The sequence below is a fragment of the Microcaecilia unicolor genome, chromosome 1 (assembly GCF_901765095.1).
Source record: "Microcaecilia unicolor chromosome 1, aMicUni1.1, whole genome shotgun sequence".
Lineage (NCBI taxonomy): Eukaryota > Metazoa > Chordata > Amphibia > Gymnophiona > Siphonopidae > Microcaecilia > Microcaecilia unicolor.
This window is the reverse complement of record NC_044031.1, coordinates 462,661,522-462,682,304: the sequence shown is the minus strand read 5'-3', so window position 1 is coordinate 462,682,304 and position 20,783 is coordinate 462,661,522. Positions and strand designations below refer to the sequence as shown.

Genomic DNA, 20,783 nt, shown 5'->3' with positions numbered 1-20,783 from the left:
TAAAAGTACAAATTCCTTCATAAGACTAATAATTGTGCTCCTTCACTTGCCAGCTGATTATGCTGCTCCAACAAAGTCCACCATTATATGTAAAAGCAATATCCAGTAACCAGAGATGGTGTCTGCGTGCTGGGCAGCATTCCAGTGGAAAATGGGCAGTGCAAAGCATTTCTGTGAACACCTTCGGGGTCTCTTAAAAGCCAGTTACACAAAGCAACTAAGTGTAACAAGGATGAGTCTTCATCTTAATATACAGAAATGATGGGACAATTTGTTCTGTTCATGATGGAGGCAAATGCATGTTGTTTTATTTTTTGGGGAGGGGGGCGATATTTATTTCCATCAGCCAGAATTCAAGTACTCCAAGGCCACTTCATAGCAGAATTTATATTGATCCTGATTTGGGGAGGGGGAGGGAGAGACAAAGGAAAACAAAAACAAAAGATTATACATAGAATAGTCAACATTTAAGACATAAACAGATCTTGTTTTAACGTACAGGTTCTGAGGGGATTTGCAAAATTAGGGTTTTCCAAACTTGTTCTGGGGACCTTACAGACTGTCACAGTTTAAATATGAAAAATGTGTATATGCATGGATATGTATTTTTGTGCCAATGTGTAACAGACACAAACAGATAGCCGGATGGAGCCTTGTCAGTAGTTGCTATCACTTGAGCAAAACATGCCTTAAAATAAAAAGAAGAGAGCTGAATTCTGGTGTTAAGGGGAACTGCAGAAAAGTTGCTTATAGTACCCTTTAGCCTAAGATGTCCAGCAATAAGAGTTATGGTATGCAATTTCCCCTATTGAATAATTCTTTTCAGGAGCTGGTCTGGAATGAACCATTTTTTTAAACCTAGGAAATCCTCCTATATCTTTTGGTTTATTATGTGTGTGTGTATGTAGGTAGGTGTGTGTTTGTGTACGTCATAGACCACATTAACATTCAAGGTAGATGTGCCATGTTGTCCTATTTTTTTTTTTTATCTTATATGAGCTTCAGGTAACCTTTGAAGATTCAACAATTTTTCAACTGCACATTGTGCAGCCTTTTGTGTCTAGCTGTTTTATTTTTGATCAGTCCTGTATTTAGATTGATTGCAGGGTTGAGCATTACAATAGATGCCCTAACTATCTGTGTCATCACCCACAATATCGCCTATGGACAGCTCAGCATTAGAAAACACTGCTTTAGTGAATTCCTTCCTTTCATCAGGCACTAGCCTGGACGGTCCCAGGAAACTGTTATATGGGATATTGCATCTATCTTCCTCTGTATGAGATATACAACATCTGGATTGTCAAGAGAGAAATGACTGGGCAAGGAAGGCTGTTCTCCTGTGATAAAATATATGCATGCAAAAGAAAGAAGAGGAAAGAAAAAAGCTGGTAAATTTCCCAAAATAAGCTGATTAAATGTACCTCTCTCATTAATCATTAATATGTCTTATGCGCATTTTTAACACTACCTTCCACTGCTTTGCTTGGAGGTCAAGTTATATAATCAATGTCGCTTGCTAATACATGCAGATTATTTTTTTTGAGACTTGGAGAACAGTTGCAAATTTACATTTTCAGCATTCTAACCTCTCCCACCTCCAAAGAGGCTCCCCCACAATGTAATGAGTGCACTCTATGTGTGTTGTGCATTTTTTGCTATAATTACATGCTGACGTTATGGCCATTTCCAGCATGAAAAATGGATATGTCTTAGAACAATTTCAAAATCACTGTGGTGTGCAGCATATTTTAATAATCATTACTACAGTTGTTGAGTTTCTTTAGAATGTTCATCCATGCCAAGATCCCAGTTACTCTGGGATAGACGTTACAGCACCTATTTCATTATAAGGATTGTATATGAGGGCTTCCAGAATACAAATGAAATGAAAAGTGTTCCATACATGGACAGACATTAACTATATACTTCACTGGGATAGTAACTTTCAAATTGGGTCACTTTCAGGCTTATTTTCAAAAGAGAAGGGCGCCCATCTTTCAACACAAATCGGGAGATGGGCATCCTTCTCCCAAGGCTGCCCAAATTGGCATAATCGAAAGTCGATTTTGGGCATCCTCAACTGCTTTCCATCGCAGGGATGACCAGAGTTCACGGGGGCATGTCAGAAGCATAGCGAAGGCGGACTGGGGCGTGCTTAACACATGGGCGTCCTCGGCTGATAATGGGAAAAAGAAGGGCGTCCCTGACGAACACTTGGCCGACTTTACTTGGTCCTTTTTGTTTTTACGACCAAGCCAGAAAAATGTGCCCTAAATGACCAGATGACCACTGGAGGGAATCAGGGATGACCTCCTCCTACTCCCCCAGTGGTCACTAGCCCCCTCCCACCCTAAAAAAATGTTTAAAAAATACTTTTTCCAGCCTCTATACCAGCCTCAAATATCATGCCCAGCTCCATGACAGCAGTGTGCAGGTCCCTTTAGCAGTTTTAGTGGGTACTGCAGTGCACTTCAGGCAGGCAGACCCACCTGTTAAACTTGTGGTGGTAAATGTGAGCCCTCCAAAACCCACTGTACCCACATGTAGGTGCCCCCTTCATCCATAAGGGCTATGGTAGTGCTGTACAGTTGTGGGGAGTGGGTTTTGGGGGTCAGCACACAAGGTAAGGGAGCTATGAACCTGGGAGCTTTTTCTGAAGTCCACTGCAGTGCCCCCTAGGTTGCCCGGTTGGTGTCCTGACATGTGAGGGGGACCAGTGCACTATGAATGCTGGCTCCTCCCATGACCAAATGGCTTGGATTTGGTCGTTTCTGAGATGTGTGTCCTCGGTTTCCATTATCGCCGAAAATCGGGGACGACCATCTCTCGGGATGACCATCTCTAAGGTCAACCTAAATGTTGAGATTTGGGCATCCCCGACTGTATTATCGAAATGAAAGATGTCTGCCCATCTTGTTTCAATAATACAGGTTTCCCCGCCCCTTCTTGGGCGCCCAGTTCGATTATGCCCCTCTTTATAGACTACTAAATAGTAGAGTATGCAAATTCTGCATATTTCCAGAAATGCAGCTAAAAACTGCTTTACACTGAAAGAATGATCTGGAATCTAGATTTACTTAGGGATTGACAGGTAGGCAGAAGACTGGTTTTACTGAAGTAATGTCTGATTGGTGGAGATATACTAGCCTTTAGAATAGTTCCTTTGCAAGGTAGACTCTGCATGGAGAAAAAAATTATTTGGGGGTTAGGGAAACATGAAATCTTGGGTTTCATCTCTAACCCAATCAAGTGTAAGAGGGGTGTCTTGCAGTGGAGGCAGTGCATGCAAATCTCTCTCATGAATATTCATTGTGGAAATCCTAAAAACCTGACTGGCTGGGGTGCCTCCAGGACCTGGTTTGGGAATCACTGGCTTAAATGCTGATGAAATTCCTGACTTCCTGTGCTCTGTATCTAGAATACAGAGGAACTATTTGAATATCAGCATGGATTTCCAGTTATTGGCTGCTTTAAATTGCTTAACTAAGTACTTGCTATATAAATGTTTAACAGTAGTAGTACTAAGATAGTTAATCTGTTGCACTGCGCTGATTCTGAAGTCTTTGTTTTTTACTAGGTGAACTGTCCCTTTATTTCATTCAGACCTGAGACCAGTAGGCCCAAGTGAGCCCTACAAAGCATCAGGGAAAAAGTACCTAACTTATTTTAACACTGGAGCCTCTAATGATCATATTGTGTAATTGTTCTTGCTCTTATTTTATAACTGTGAAAATCAAATTGATGTATTTAATTGTTTTCTTTAAGCTTATATATATTTTTAATCTTTAATCTAAGTCCATCCTTCACAGGACTCTTCCATTATCAGTGGGGGCCTGAGAGTTTCCCAAGAGCCTAAACAAGAGTGGATGTAGTACAGCTCCACAGGGGAAGGAGCAGAAAATTACCAACAGAAAACTACCTAGTCTGACAGCAAAAGGGGAACTAATAGAAACACTATTCAAGGAGAGAACAGTGTAATGTCTGAAGTCTGCAGTTTGCCGGTTTTCAGGGATGCTAGGCAACATATAGATTCACAAAAGAAAGATACTGCCAAATAACCTTGATTGAATTATTTGATGTGGCAACTAGAGTAGCGGATTAATGGAGTGCAATATCTATGGCTTATTAAGATTTCACAGAACATGGCTTATTTAGATTACAAGGGAAAACTGCAAGTCTAGGAGTGGAAACACATCAGCTTCTCAGCAAGTTTATAATTTAAGCAAAAGGGCTCAGAAAATGATCAGCACTGGGTTCTTCTCTTGAGAAAGGAGAGGTTACTAATGGTTCAACAGGGATCAGTTAGCTGGGGGGGGGGGGTGCCGCGGCGCGTGCCTGCTCTGAGTTCGCTAAATTTCTTTGCTCGTTCACTACAGCTCCCTCTACCCCTGAAAAACAGGAATTCTGGAACGCATTGCCACGTAACCTAAAAGCGACCTATGAACTGACCAACTTCCGAAAACTGCTGAAGACCCATCTTTTCGACAAGACATACCACAATGACTAAAACATATGAAAACCCCACATATATCTAGTAAGCATTGTTAACAGCAGGGGCGTAGCCAGACTTCCGTGGGAGGGGGGTCCAGAGCTCGAGGGGAGGGGGCACATTTTAGCCCCCCCCCGCCGCCCCCCCTCCCGCCGCCATTGTCGCCCCCCCGTCTCTGCCGACCCCCCTCCCGCCATGAACCCTCCCCCGCCACCGCCTACCTTCCGTTTTGCTGGCGGGGGACCCCACTCCCCGCCAGCTGACGTCCTCTCCGACCGTTCTGCTGCAGAGAAAAGTCTTCTTCCTTGCATGCTGATGTCCTGCACGTTGTACATGCAGGACGTCAGACTCAGAGAACAGTTCTGTTCTCTGAGTCTGACGTCCTGCAGGAACTGTTCTCTGAGTCTGACGTCCTGCGCGTACAACGTGCAGGATGTCAGCATGCAATGAAGAAGACTTTTCTCTGCAGCAGAACGGTCGGAGAGGACGTCGGCTGGCGGGGAGTGTGGTCCCCCGCCAGCAAAACGGAAGGTAGGCGGCGGCGGGGGCGGGTTCACCGGGAGATGGGTCCCGACTGAAATCTACGGGGGCCCAGGCCCCTCAGGCCCCACATAGCTATGCCACTGGTTAACAGTGCCCCATATTATATCTTCATCATACTTTCCATTACCCAATATACTTCTGTTACACTAATATTAACTCTCCTCTCATTTCCACTTTCCACTATATATTGTAGCCACATTGAGCCTGCAAAGAGGTGGGATAATGTGGGATACAAATGCAATAAATAAATAAAATAAATAATAAATTAGTGCAGGGCCTGGTCCTTTTTAAATTTTTCTACAGGTGGTGTTGTGAAAAGGCAAAAAGAGAATATATGCACGCTCAGAAATGATATGGAAATCTGCACCTCAGTAGTCATATCAGAGAGGATCGACAGAAAGAAAGATAACTTTAAAAAACTGGAAGAATGATCAAGTTCCCCTTCCTCTATACATAATCAGAAATTCATTGATCACACACCATCTTGGAGGGGAAGAACTGGCAATCAGAAGACAGGAAACTGGCCATGGGTAAGGTAGTCAAATGTGTGACAAAGCGGTATGGAAGGCTAATAGTCTGCACAGGCATAGGAGCTGGCGCTGTGGGTGCTTGAGCATCCCCAATATTGAGAAAATTCCTTGTATGTGTCCAGGGAGGGGTTATTTCCATTAGGCTTAGCACCCCCAACAATTTTGAAAAGCTGGCTCTTATGTGCGCAGGCTTGGGAGTAAAGAAAGGCATCACAAAAGGAAGCAGAAGGTACTATTAGAACGGTTAAGATTTCTCCATCTTGAATACTTTGCTTAGTTTAGGAGGAAAGTGTAAGTTTCAAGAATAAATGTCAAAACATAGTAGGGAAGGGCAGTCATTGTGCAGCAGGTTGCCATAAAAAGATTGCAGCTGCTCCAAAACAGTACTGTCAGGCTTCCTTGTAAGGTCAAAACTACTGATCATGTTACGCTATTGTTTACAGAGTACCATTCATTACTTATAAGCTATAGGATAAAATTCAAGGCCATGATAAGCTTCTTGCAATACCTCCACCCACTTGAGCTCTTCTGGAGTGGCCTCGTGACTCAAAAACTTCAATCTAATGCAGTTTTCTATTTATCAAAACAGTTTTCGATATATATATATATATATATATATATATATATATATATATATATACACTAGTAAGAAAGGCCTGTTTCTCAATCAAATGAAACAGGCGCTAGCAAGGGTTTTATCTATTTGTGTTTGTTTTGACCTGAACTGTTTTAATATATGTTTATTTGTTTTTTTATTGATAGTTTGTGTTTGAGTGGAGTTCCTAAGTGTTGTACATCATTGTTCTATTGACAGAGGAGGGGTAGTTGTTTGTGTAGTTCTTGGCTTTTTCAGTGTGTGTGTATATGATGCAGACAGTAACTGTGTATGTGATAGTTAGATTGTGTGTGTGTGTTTCTGACAGTGACAGGGGTGGGTTTGATGAATTGCGATGGTGCATGAGTGTGTGTGTGTGAGTCAGTCAGTAATTGTGTGTGTGTGTGTGTGTGACAGTTACCTTGTGGGGGGGTGGTGGGGGTGGGTTGGGGAACTGTGTGTGTTGTGTGTCACAGAGAGAGATCGTGTGTTTATGTGTAAGTGAGACAGGGGAGCGTTTTTGAGAGAGTGGTACAGTTTTTTTCTTTGTCAGAATGAGAGAGGGGGTGGGGTGATGGGTGTGGTGAAGTGGTCTGTGTTGGGCTTGTAATGGGGTTCCGAAGTGTTCATCATCTGTGTTGTATTCTCCAAGGAGGGGTCAGTGTGTGTGTGTGTCTATGAGACAGACAGTGATTGTGTATGTGAGAGAGTTATTGTCTGTCTGTGTGTGTGTGTGTGTCTGACAGTGCCAGAGATGAGGGTTACATTTTTTTTCTCTGTCAGAATGACAGTGGGGGGAGGTTTTAGATTTTGCATGAATGTGTGTGTGTGTGTGAGTCAGTAATTGTGTGTGTGGGGGGGTGAACTGTGTGTGTTGTGTGTCACAGAGAGAGATTGTGTGTGTATGTGTGAGACAGGGGAGGTTTTCTGACAGGGTGTTACATTTTTTTTCTCTGTCAGAATGACAGAGGGGGGGGGGGAGGTTTTAGATGTTGCATGAGTGTGTGTGTGTATGTGTGTGAGTCAGTAATTGTGTGTGTGTGAGGGGTGGGGAACTGTGTGTGTTGTGTGTCACAGAGTAGTATGTGTGAGACAGGGTAGGTTTTCTGACGGGGTGTTACTTTTTTTTCTCTGTCAGAATGCTGCTGTTGCTTGGGCTCTCTGGATGATGTCATCCGAGGCTTCAGTCCCAGGCACAGCCAATCAGAATGGAGGCACGGACCCAGGCAGCTTCATGGAAGGTTCATGGTGCAAATTATTATATAGGATATATATATACATTTGTTCTTTAATTCACATTGCTATTATTTCCACTGTATGAAGACATAGATGCATGGTGTATACTAGCTGCAATTAATAATAATAGAGAACATTACATTTCTATGAAGAATACCTAAATACAGAATACATTCCTAATAAGAAGCAATGGAAAAATACTTTTAAAACAAAGAATGTTATTTCCTATATATTTTTTTAATTGCACCTATATTTTCTTATATTTCCTTGTTAATCACAGAATGCTGAAGCTACAGAAAACAGGGAAACAATACCTGATAGGGGATATATAACCAGGCATGACTACAGAAGTCAACCATCTTCTACTCCCATTCTTTTTGATCTGCCAATTGCTATTATTACTTGATTTTGCTATGTAGGAGTTACTATGATAATAAGCTTTCCTTTCATAATCGTCTCAGAGATAGTTAAATAAGGCTTCCTCGTTATCTACCTAGCTACCTTGATTTTGCAACTTTAAGACTCTGATTCACGCTCTGTTGATCTCACATCTCTGGTCAATAAATTTGCTGTCTCCAAACACTACAAAACACAGCTGCCTATAGATATGACTGCCTTACTCCTCTGTTTCTTCAAGTCCATTGGTTGCTGGTTCATTATCGGGTACAATTTAAAGTCCTATATTTGGCTCACAAAACATATTATTTGGGTTCACCATCCTATCTGGCCTCCTTGACATTACCCTATACACCATCTTGTATTCTCATCTTTACATTCTCACCGCTTAGTCCTCCCAAATCCCAAACAAGCCCATTTTGAGTCTACCACACATTCAGCTTTTTATTTTTTAGCCCATAAGCTCTGGAATGATTTTCCTGGTGATAATTGGTCAGAACAATATTTCTAGAAATTCAAATCAGCCCTTAAAACTAATTTTTTCCATAAAGGGGAAAGGGAATGGGAAATGGTCATACCCCAGACTCCTCAAATGGGGTACTGAAGGCTTTATGGAGTGGAGGAGTAGCCTAGTGGTTAGTGCAGTGGACTTCGATCCTGGAGAACTGGGCTTGATTCCCACTGCAGCTCCTTGTGACTCTGGGCAAGTTACTTAATCCTGCATTGCCCCAGGTACAAATAAGTACCTGTATATACTATGTAAACTGCTTTGAATGTAGTTGCAAAAACAAAACAAAACAATGCAACTACATTCAAAGCAGTTTATAAAGAGGCATATTTTCAAAGCACTTAGCATTACAAAGTTTCATAGTAACCTATGGAATTTTGTAAGTCTAAGTGCTTTGAAAATGAGCCCCATAGTTAACTCACTAAGCACATGGAAAGCAATGAGCACAAATGCTCATAGTCTAAGTAAAAAGGTTCAAGACTTGCAAGCCCTGATGTTTGAAGAAAACTTGGATATTGTTGCTATTACAGAGATGTAGTTTGGCGATTCCCATGAATGGGATATGACCATACTGGGCTATAATATTTTTAGGAAGAATAGAGAGGGCTGAAGAGGTGGAAGGGTGGCGCTGTACATGAATTAGACAATGATCTGATAGAAGATATTCAAAAGACTGGTATGAAACAGGAGGTGCTACTGTTGGGAGATTTCAATTTGTCTGACGTGGATTGGAATGTCCCGTTTGTGGAATCAGAAAGAAGTAGGGAGATTGTGGATGCCTGTCAAAGTGCCTTGTGTTTCCTATATCTGGGTGGGTGCCCACCTATGTAGTAGTGATCATCACACCATATGGTTTGATATAAGGGCAAAGGCGGAGTGTGGACACACAAAACTCAAAGTACTGGATTCCAGACATACTGATTTTGATAAAATGGGGGAATACCTGAAGAAGGAGCTGTTGGCGTGGGAAGGCGTAGGAGATGTGGAGAAACAGTGGTCCATGCTAAAGGCTGCAATAAATATGGCAACTGATCTTTATGCAAGGAAATTAAACAAAAACAAGAGAAGCAGGAAGCCTATATGGTTCTCCAAACAAGTAGCTGAAAAAATAAGAGCAAAACAGTCTTTGTTCAAGAAATACAAAAGAATGCAATGAGAGGATCACGTAAAATGCAAAGCGGAGATAAGGAGGGCAAAAAAGGACTTTGAGAAGAAATTAGCGTTGGAAGCAAAAAATACATAGTAAAAATTTTTTTAGATACATTAAAAGCAGGAAACCGGCCAAAGAGTCGGTTGGGCCGCTGGACGAAAATGGTGTTAAAGGGGCGATCAAGGAGGACAAAGCCGTAGCGGAGAAATTAAATGAATTCTTTGCTTCGGTCTTCACCGAGGATGATTTGGGGGGGACACCGGTGCCGGAAAGAATATTTGAAGCGGGGGAGTCGGAGAAACTAAACAAATTCTCTGTAACCTTGGAGGATGTAATGGGTCAGTTCAGCAAGCTGAAGAGTAGTAAATCACCGGGACCTGATGGTATTCATCCCAGAGTATTAATAGAACTAAAAAATGAACTTGCGGAGCTACTGTTAGAAATATGCAATCTATCCCTAAAATCGAGTGTAATACCGGAAGACTGGAGGGTAGCCAATGTTACTCCGATTTTTAAGAAGGGTTCCAGAGGAGATCCGGGAAATTATAGACCGGTGAGTCTGACGTCGGTGCCGGGCAAGATGGTGGAGGCTATTATTAAGAATAAAATTGCAGAGCATATACAAAAACATGGACTGATGAGACAAAGTCAGCACGGATTTAGTGAAGGGAAGTCTTGCCTCACCAATCTAATGCATTTTTTTGAGGGGGTAAGCAAACATGTGGACAATGGGGAGCCGGTTGATATTGTATATCTGGATTTTCAGAAGGCGTTTGACAAAGTGCCGCACGAAAGACTCCTGAAGAAATTGCAGAGTCATGGAATCGGAGGTAGGGTATTATTATGGATTAAGAACTGGTTGAAAGATAGGAAGCAGAGAGTAGGATTGCGTGGCCAGTATTCTCAGTGGAGGAGGGTAGTTAGTGGGGTCCCGCAGGGGTCTGTGCTGGGTCCGTTGCTTTTTAATTTATTTATAAATGACCTAGAGATGGGAGTAACTAGCGAGGTAATTAAATTCGCCGATGACACAAAATTATTCAGGGTCGTCAAGTCGCAGGAGGAATGTGAACGATTACAGGAGGACCTTGCGAGACTGGGAGAATGGGCGTGCAAGTGGCAGATGAAGTTCAATGTTGACAAGTGCAAAGTGATGCATGTGGGTAAGAGGAACCCGAATTATAGCTACGTCTTGCAAGGTTCCACGTTAGGAGTTATGGATCAAGAAAGGGATCTGGGTGTCGTCGTCAATGATACGCTGAAACCTTCTGCTCAGTGTGCTGCTGCGGCTAGGAAAGCGAATAGAATGTTGGGTGTTATTAGGAAGGGTATGGAGTCCAGGTGTGCGGATGTTATAATGCCGTTGTATCGCTCCATGGTGCGACCGCACCTGGAGTATTGTGTTCAGTACTGGTCTCCGTATCTCAAAAAAGATATAGTAGAATTGGAAAAGGTACAGCGAAGGGCGACGAAAATGATAGTGGGGATGGGACGACTTTCCTATGAAGAGAGGCTGAGAAGGCTAGGGCTTTTCAGCTTGGAGAAGAGACGGCTGAGGGGAGATATGATAGAAGTGTATAAAATAATGAGTGGAATGGATCGGGTGGATGTGAAGCGACTGTTCATGCTATCCAAAAATACTAGGACTAGAGGGCATGAGTTGAAGCTACAGTGTGGTAAATTTAAAACGAATCGGAGAAAATTTTTCTTCACCCAACGTGTAATTAGACTCTGGAATTCGTTGCCGGAGAACATGGTATGGGCGGTTAGCTTGACGGAGTTTAAAAAGGGGTTAGATAGATTCCTAAAGGACAAGTCCATAGACCGCTATTAAATGGACTTGGAAAAATTCCGCATTTTTAGGTATAACTTGTCTGGAATGTTTTTACGTTTGGGGAGCGTGCCAGGTGCCCTTGACCTGGATTGGCCACTGTCGGTGACAGGATGCTGGGCTAGATGGACCTTTGGTCTTTCCCAGTATGGCACTACTTATGTACTTATGTACTAAAAGATTATTGGATTAAACTCAAGCAAAGAGGGAAATACGGCTAGCGAAAGCATGAGTGGAAGAAAAAAATGGCTAAAGATGTAAAGAGAGGTGACAAGACCTTTTTCAGATATATTGGAGGAAGGAAAAAAGATAGGAATGGAATTGCGAGACTGAAAGATAATGAGAATGGCTATGTGGAAAGTGATGAAGATAAAGTGGTCGTACTAAACAATTATTTCTCTTCGGTGTTCACGGAGGAAAATCCTGGAGAAGGATTGCGGTTGGCTGCCGAAGGAACATCTGGGAATGGAGTGGATACTGCATTGTTACAGCTTGAGAATCTGAAGATGGACAAAGCTATGGGGCCAGATGGGATACATCCCAGATACTGAAGGGACCTCTTAAAGATTTATTTAATAGATCTTTAGGGATGCGAGAGGTTCCGCGGGATTGGAGATGATCGGATGTGGTTCCTCTTCACAAAAATGGAGACAGGGAAGAAGTGGGAAACTACAGACTGGTAAGTCTCATGTCGGTAGTAGGAAAAATAATGGAGAGTCACTGCTGAATGAAAGGATAGTTAACTTTCTAGAAGCCAATGGGTTATAGAACCCGAGGCAATATGGCTTTACCGAAGGAAAATCCTACCAAATGAATCTTATTGACTGACTAGGTGACCAAAGAACTGGATAAAGGATGTGCACTAGATGTAATCTAGTTGGATTTCAGCAAAGCCTTTAATACGGTCCCCCACAGAAGACTAGTGAATAAGCTGAAAGAGTTGAACTTAGTACCGAAAGTGGTGAACTGGATAGGAAACTGGTTGACCACAAGGTGGCAGAGGGTGGTGGTAAATGGAATCCGCTCGGAGGAAAGGAAGGTGAGCAGTGGAGTTCCACAGGGGTCAGTGCTGGGACATATTCTGTTTAATATATTTGTGGGAGATATTGTGAAGGGTTGGAAGGAAAGGTTTGCCTTTTAGTGGATAACATGAAAATAGTCAATAGAGTAAATACCCTGGAGGGAGTAGAAACAATGAGAAATGATCTCCGAACATTAGAAGACTGGTCGAGGGTCTGGCAGTTAAAATCACATTTAAGGGTCAAAAAACGTATCTGGTATGTACTTCAGTTGACTATATCTTTCTTTATACCAGTTCTGTGAGAGTAATAAATTTAAATTCATTCTCTAAATGTATTTTTTATTAAATAATTTTTTTGGTGCTCAGTATATGTGAAGTGCCAACCACCTTGTGTTGTGTGTTTTTTTTTTTACTTGTTGGCCTCTTCTCCTACAGGAGATTCAAAACAGATCTCAAAACTTTTTTTTTTGGCCTTGCCTTTAGTGGAGAGGAGTCATCAGGATGTGCCTGGCAGCCAAGATAAGAGTCTGTACCATTTGTGGCCTGCAATGTCTGACTCCTGTTTCTGCTTTCCTATCTTTATTCCTTTTGTTTTGTTTTTTAACTGATATGAATTTGTAGAACTGTTTTCTTTTGCTGTTATGCAAAAGGAGGTACAGTAAGTACTACATCAAACATAAAAATTAGGTCAGCTAAAAGACTTAAATCTTTCAAAATCTAGTACAATCAATGGTACTCATTCATTTAGACTATTGTAACGGTCTTCTTGCTGGCTGTAATGAACAAATCATCAGAAAACTTCAAACTGCCCAAAATATTGCAGCCAGACTTATATTTGGAAAAACAAAATAAGAAAGTGCTAGGTCCCTAAGAGAAAACTTACACTGGCTTCCTCTTAAAGAACGTATAACTTTCAAAATATGCACTCTGGTGCATAAAATAATTCACGGTGATGCTCCGACCTACATGTTAGACTTTATTGACCTACCACCCAGAAATGCTAAAAGATCGGCACACACATTCCTAAATCTTCACTTCCCCAGCTGTAAAGGTCTAAAATATAGACTAATACATGCATCCAGCTTTTCATACTTGAGTTCACAAATGTGGAATGCTCTACCATTGGACCTGAAAATAATTCACAACCTAATTAACTTCCGTAAGGCACTGAAGACACATCTCTTTAATACGACATACCATAAAGACTTTTAATTGGAACTGTAATTCACCATCATTTACTTAACAATAGGATTACTCTCTCCCTATATCATCTTGTTTAATTTTAATATGCAATCCATGTTCAATATGTGAAACCATTTGTATATTTTCCCTTTTTTACCCGACTGTTCATTTAGCATTCATGTTCTATATATATTACCAATTGTATATGTATTCTGAAATGACATAAGTCATGACGGAAAATTGTAAGCCACATTGAGCCTGCAAATAGGTGGGAAAATGTGGGATACAAACTCATAAGAATTGCTATGCTGTGTCAGACCAAAGGTCCGTGAGGGTCATGTATGCAGTGTGTCACATATGTAAGCATCGTCCTTCAGGTGTGTCCAGATGAAAAAAGGTTAAGCCTCAGTAGCATTTAGAAAGCAAAACATGCAGATCATTCCAAATGTACACCCTGGATGCACCACTAGCACGATTTAATGAGGTTTTTGTCTAAAGTGTGTTTTAGAAATATTACAACAGATGCAGCCAGTAATCTGTCAGATTGGAGGTTGGTGGGGGGGGGGGGGGATGAACCTTATTGTCCGGGGCCGAGATCCCTATCAGTCCGCCGGTCAAGAAGGGACAGTTTTTATGTATTTTTGCTGTTTTGTGCTAGGGCAGGATGACAGATGTTGGAATCCCCCCATCTTTTACATGCGCCAGTGTAATTTAATTACAGAGAAAGAGATTTTCAAGTACTGTGATCCGAGACAACAGCAGAAGAGGTTACAAAGGGACTCATGGTTAAAAACACCTAACTCTGTTTAGAGAGTAAGAACCCCATCAAGGTATGACAACAAGACAGGGGTGGTGCTTTCTGGCTTCACAGAAAATGAATACTCTCTAAAGTTCAGCTTCATAGGGGCTGGTCTGAATCATGTTAGATTGTGAAAACCAAAACTGTAACCCATTTCTGGCCTCAGGCTGACTAAATGCTTCAATCTGAGGAGTTTCAATAGAGCCCTCTGATTTTACAGGAAAAGCCAAATGATGCCAGAAGCTGGAATAATGTACTAAGAGAAAAAAAAGTAAGGAGAGAAAAATATTTATTTACATAAAATGCTGGTATTATGTCTAGAACAATATTTGTTCATGGTGAGAACTAGTTCTACTGCAAATCATAAAACATGTCTTTAAAAAAAAAAAAAAACTATGACCATAAACCATTTTTGTTTTTGTTTTAGTAGCATGCTTCCAAAGCTCATACCAGAAGGTCCACCATGTTTGGTTTATTGTTCCTCAGTGTTTTCACAGCATGGAATACATCAACTGCTCTCTGGTGCCGGAGCATTTCGCAAATGATACTGATTGCACAGAAAGTCCCACTGCGGCCGCCTCCATTCCTGCAATAAAGAAAACAGAGGCTTGCTCACTTTTCAGCTCATGTAATCTTTTTCTTACCAAAAAACAAAACAAAACCCAAATGCTGGGGTAGCTGCAGAAGTGCTCGTGAAGAGAATAAATTACTCAAACCGTTCAGCACTATCCTAAGCAGTGTAAAAGCTGCAAGGGCCATACAATTTCATACATTAAAACCACTGATGTTTACATCATCACAGTACAGTTACTTAATATCACTGTCTATAGCAGTGGCTCCCAAACCTAGTCCTGGAGGCACCCCAGCCAGTCAGGTTTTCATGATATCCACAATGAATATTCATGAGAGAGATTTGCATGTATTGCCTCTATTGCATGCAGATCTCTCTCATAAATATTCATTATGAATATTCTGAAAACCTGACTGGCTAGGGTGCCTCCAGGACCAGGTTTGGGAACCACTGGGCTATAGAATGCCCTCTATAGAACTGTGCTTAGTGTTGCTTTTTTCTGGTGCTGAAATTTGAGCGCTATGGGTATAATCATATAAAACAGGTACAAACATTTATGTGCCGATCACGTGTATAAATGATTAGAATAATGGAATACATATGAATGTGTGTTCACATACACGCATAAATGCCAAAATTTTCCCTGAGCACTATTCTGTACATATACACATATCTTACTTGGGGCCCTGTTTATTAAGCTGCGCTATAGGCGTGCTAGCGTTAGCGCAAGCTAACAATGCTAGCACGCTTTAGTAAACAGGACCCTTAGGGTGTATAAGAGAGATGGATGTAGGACTCACAGTTATAGGCATAACTTTTAGAATGTCTTAAGTTACATGTGATATCTCTGAAAACGTTCCTTTTCAAGAGGTTTCTACCCATTGATGGAGTGTGTATTTGGCTGCAACTGGCCATCAGTGGTTTATTATTTAGTTCTTATTTGTATCTTATTTATGCTACTCTGCTCTTACTGAGGTTTTGTTTATGGTATTATAAACCCTGTGTGTTGTTTTATTTAATGTAAGCCACATTGAACTCGTGTATGTTTGGGATAATGTGGGGTATAAATAAATAAAATTTAGGAACAAGTACTTACACCAGATCTGTCCATACCCAACTACTGCTTTGACAGTATAGAAACAAGCTCTGGGTTCTAAGATAAGGGCTTTCATTTAATTTAAAAGTATTTATAACCTACATGATTTAGAAATTCTCAGCAGCTAACAAGTACACATATATAATATCCAATACAATAACATACTATAAACCATCTTTTAGGCACATTAGACTGGATGTTTTATGACTGAAGACCCAACCTTGTACTCTGTGTGTTCAATACCATCTTTGCTCTCATTCAGAAAACATCTGAAAGCCTATCTCTTCCAGCAAGTCTTTGCATGAAGATTGCTACTACTAATTTCTATAGTGCTATACACTTTATATGTAGGTACTTTTTCTGTCCCTAGGGGGCTCACAGTCTAAGTTTTTGTACCTGGGGCAATGGAGAGTCAAGTGATTTGCCCAAGGTCAAAAGGAGCTACAGTGGGAATTGAACCCTGGTTGCCAGGATCAAAGCCTACTGCACTAACCACTAGGCTACTCCTCCACTCCAATTATGAAGGAATGGATGGGTTCTTTAATAAATATATTCTGATCTATTAGAGCCTATGATGTAAGTGTTCTTGCAGAACAATGATTCCGTTTTATTTGATTTTGTTATGTTTGGTCTTATGTCTGATTTTATATTTTTAATTATGTATGTTTGTAGTTAGATTTGGAGATGATGTGGTATATAAGAATGTTTATATAAATAAAAATTAGGGATGGGCACCGAATAAAAATTTTAATTGCAATTAATTGTGCGATTTAAAAAAATCTAATTATGTAATTTATTGCGATTAATCATGGCATGCATTTTGAAGATATGCTTTTCAATTTTTTTGAATGTTGACGCAAACATTCTTTTGAACAAATGCTCAGCATGGCTGATTATCCTTTACAATATGCTATTCAATTAGGGGTGGAGAACACTTAAAAACTTTTCATCAAAATTAATCGTTGTATTAAATTTTTAATCACATGATTAGTCGAACCTCTGGATGGCTTGGTACTGGCAAATTCTCACTGCATGGAAATTTTTAAAACCTGCTGAATATAATGAAAAGTTGCACACACACAATTCCTTCCCACAGCACACTGCTCCCTCTCTCCTTCATACAGGTAGCTCCCCTTTTGCTGCTAAACCTGTTATCCCTGTCACACAGACACCCATTTCTCTCCTTTCCTACTGCTGACCCCCCCCCCCCCCAGAACACAGGTCCAGCATCCCTCCCTCCCCACACATTTATCTTAACATTTATCTGGCTCTTCATAGGGTCTCCAGCAGCAATTCCCACATCCTACTTGCAACTGATGCCTTCCCTCTGTTATGTTATGCCAGTGTGAAATAGGATAGGTAGGGGAGAGAAAGCAATGCTGAGCAACAGAGAGTAGTACAAAATAGTGACCATGATTAAAAAATTTAATCGTAGTTAAAATTAAATTAAAAAAAAAAAATCACATTAATAGTGCACTAAATGCCCACCCCTAATAAAAATGAATTAATGCATGCTTACTGTAACAAAGAGAGGGAGCTAAGTACAAAGTCCAAAATACAAGAACTGTGCCCCTTTTGCTTTGTTGTTAATGCATAATTAGGCACCTTCTAGGCATACATACACACATTCATGATATATTCTAAAACATTTATGTGTGTAAATATTAACGACTACCTTATAGAATTACACCAGTGTGCATATACATAAATGCTATCTTGTCTGCACAGATACTGAGACAAGTGTATTTGTCTGCAAATTTTATGAGCTGTTTTCTGCATGTAAAGTATATTTTACATGGGGCACACACTTAAGAATCCAGTGATGCCTTCCAAATTGTTTATTACAAACTAGGCAAGGATTTCACCTAGATATCCCCCCCAGTTAGGAAGCTAAAATTGAATAGTTTCAGAGAAAGATTTTGATTGACAACTCTAGAACATATTGCCTACAGAATTCTTATTTACTCTGTAAAAACCTATTTTCTTGGTCCACTTTCTTGATATTAGTTAACTTACGGCTCTCTCCAGAGCCTACATTTTAACAGGCCTCCTCATTACTGATTAAAACAAAAGATTTCCAAACCCTATTATGTGGAGCAGCTGAGAATATTATTCAGCAAACAATAAAATTAAATATATACACATTAATATACAAAAAAAATCAAAACAAAAGAGTGGCCTGCTATAAATCCATAGAATCAAATGCCCATTGGTAGTTCCATGTAGTTAATGAACCTCACAAAAAGAGTCCAATGAGAATAAAAAAGGGAGAAAAGAAGGAAAAACAGGGGGAATAGGTCAAATTTCGAACAATGAAATGAGGAAGAACGGGAGGGGAAAGAGGTTTTAAAAATAATTTATTCTGGCAAAGGAGGTGAGTTTATGATTTGATCACCTGCACTCAAGGTGCTGTGGCTGACGCTCAACTTTTCTGTGCAAAGGCAATACTTCAGTTCATTAGAGCATAAAAACTACGTACTAGTCCACAGCAGTACACGAAATCCCTCTGCTGACTGATCCTTCAAAAAAGAATTTGTTGAGGGTCAGTTATGGTTAATAGGCTCTCCTTCTTGACACTGCCTTCCAATTCTCAGCATTAGAAGTGCTAAATGTTTTATGCATGTAAGGTTCTACAGTAAATACTGGAAGACACTTTTTCTCTCCCCCCTTCATCTGTGGTACTTACAGGCAATGCACAACAGTGCGCCCTTCACCTCCATTGTACTCTTCCTGCCACTTCTCTACCTGGCGGATGAGCTTCAGGAAGGAACGCTTAGACACAGGAGTGTCTCTGTACATGGGCCAGCCAAGAAACTGAAACTGCTGCACCATCCGATATCCATCCTGAGGCTGTAGAAATCCAAACAGATAGGCAGGTGAAAAATAATCGGTTATATCGTGCACACATATTAAGATACCCAAGGCACACGTTCCACTGCAGTGAGTCTGAACAGAAACTTTTAAAATGGGGAAGCAAACATAAAAGTTATGAAAAATGCTGTTTTATCCAACATACAAAGGCCAGTATATTTTTTTAAACACAGGTGGTTGTGTGTATAAAATATATATATTTAACAGCACTGACTATATGTGTAACACATTGAGCACTACTGTAAGGATAGAGTGGTAATATTCAGTTGTAATACAAATATAGGTAAGCCATTTTCTTTAGGCCTGCTCTTTAGCTGAATAACACCACTATGAAGTTAATTCAAAAAGGAGCTGCTTAGTCTTAGGCAGCAAGAACATTTGGAAATGCCAGTATTCTAGTCACTTATGTGTGTGTGCACACTGCAGGGGCGCAGCCAGACTTCGGCAGGAGGGGGGGTCCAGAGCCCGATTTGAGCGGACACATTTTAGCGCACCCCGGCGCCGCCGACCCCCCCCCCGCCATTTTTGACCCGCCGCCACTACCAACTTTGACCTCTGCTGCCGACGACCCTCTCGACCCCCCTCCTGCTGCCAACCCTCTCCCACCACTGCCGTCACCTACCTTTGCTGGCGGGGTCCCCAACCCCCGCCAGCCGAGGTCCTCTTCTTCCGGCGCAAGGCTTCGTTCTGTTTCTCTGAGTCTGACGCCCTGCACTCACAGAAACAGAACGAAGCCTTGCGCTGGAAGAAGAGGACCTCGGCTGGTGGAGGTTGGGGACCCCGCCAGCAAAGGTAGCAGACGGCGACGGCGGAGGCAGCGGGGGAGGGTTGGCGGCGGGAGGGGGGTCGAGAGGGTCATTGGCAGGTGGGTCCAGGACCAAATCTATGGGGGCCAAGGCCCCCGTACCTACGCCCCTGGTACATAGTGCATAAATGACAATTTTCTGACTCTGCAGTATCCAGTAAGCCCATGTCAAGTTGCAATGGCTTGCACTTTGCAGATGGGTGTTCACATGGGGGGAAAATGGGTGGTGTATACATTTAGGTGCATAGATTATGTAATCTTCTAATCTAAGCAGGAGCATTTACACCAGCTATAGAGCTGGTGTAACTATCCATGACTGCACAGTAAGTAAGTGTACATAAGGTGGCTTACGCCAGTGGCGTTCCTAGGGTGGCTGACACCTGGGGCGGATCGCAGCTGCGCCCCCTCGGGTGCAGCACCCCCCCCCCCCCCGGCGAAAGGATACCCCTCGGGGTGCATTTTTATCTGCTGGGGGGGGGGGGGGTGCCACGCGCCTGTCGGCTTCGCTCGTTCCATGCTCCCTCTGCCCCGGAACAGGAAGTAACCTGTTCCGGGGAAGAGGGAGTATGGAACGAGCGGAGCTGACAGGCGCGTGGCACCCCCCCAGCGGTGTGCACCCGGGGCGGACCGCACCCACTGCCCCCCACTAGGAACGCCACTGGCTTACGCTACTATTCTACAAAGAAAAGCAGGTATCTACTTTTCTTTATAGAATAAGTTTCAGATAGGAGCTTTCCTGATATCTAAATCTAGGCACTTTTTATAAGTATAGCTGCCTATCACTATCCATGATCTGCTCTAATTGGTCTAGGCACTATGCATATGGTGGCAGTTCTATAACTTGGCTGAAGATATAGGCAGCATAATGGGGCACACTTAGCACCAATGCTGCAATGGCTTCAGGCCATGCCTAAGCTGTTATAGAACACTAGCACAAAGCTGTGTTGGTGCATCAAAATTTGGAACACACCCACTTATGGCAGATCAATGGCTGACATTAGTTGGTATACCTAAGTCCACCATGCTACGCACACAAATGACAGTAATCTATAAGTTGTGCACATTGCTTGGTGACACGCCCATGGCCTGTCCATTCTTCACCCACATGAACACCCCCCTTGCAGTTATGCACTCGGCGACTTTGACATCTACTGTATAGA

At 41.8% G+C, this 20,783-nt stretch overlaps 1 protein-coding gene across 12 annotated transcripts in view; it reads right to left on the bottom strand.

The window, feature by feature from the left end:
• Positions 1–318: 318 nt before the first annotated feature.
• Positions 319–20,783, bottom strand: part of PTPRM (protein tyrosine phosphatase receptor type M) — a 1,370,833-nt gene continuing 1,350,368 nt past the window's right edge. For all 12 annotated transcript variants that reach the window (XM_030213239.1, XM_030213256.1, XM_030213265.1 and 9 more), the window contains 3 exons: positions 18,634–18,797; positions 14,731–14,866; positions 319–396 (listed from right to left, as the gene is read on the bottom strand). In XM_030213239.1, coding sequence (XP_030069099.1) covers positions 343–396; positions 14,731–14,866; positions 18,634–18,797 — 354 coding nt within the window. In that variant the 3' untranslated portion in view covers positions 319–342. The remainder of the gene's footprint in view (positions 397–14,730; positions 14,867–18,633; positions 18,798–20,783) is intronic.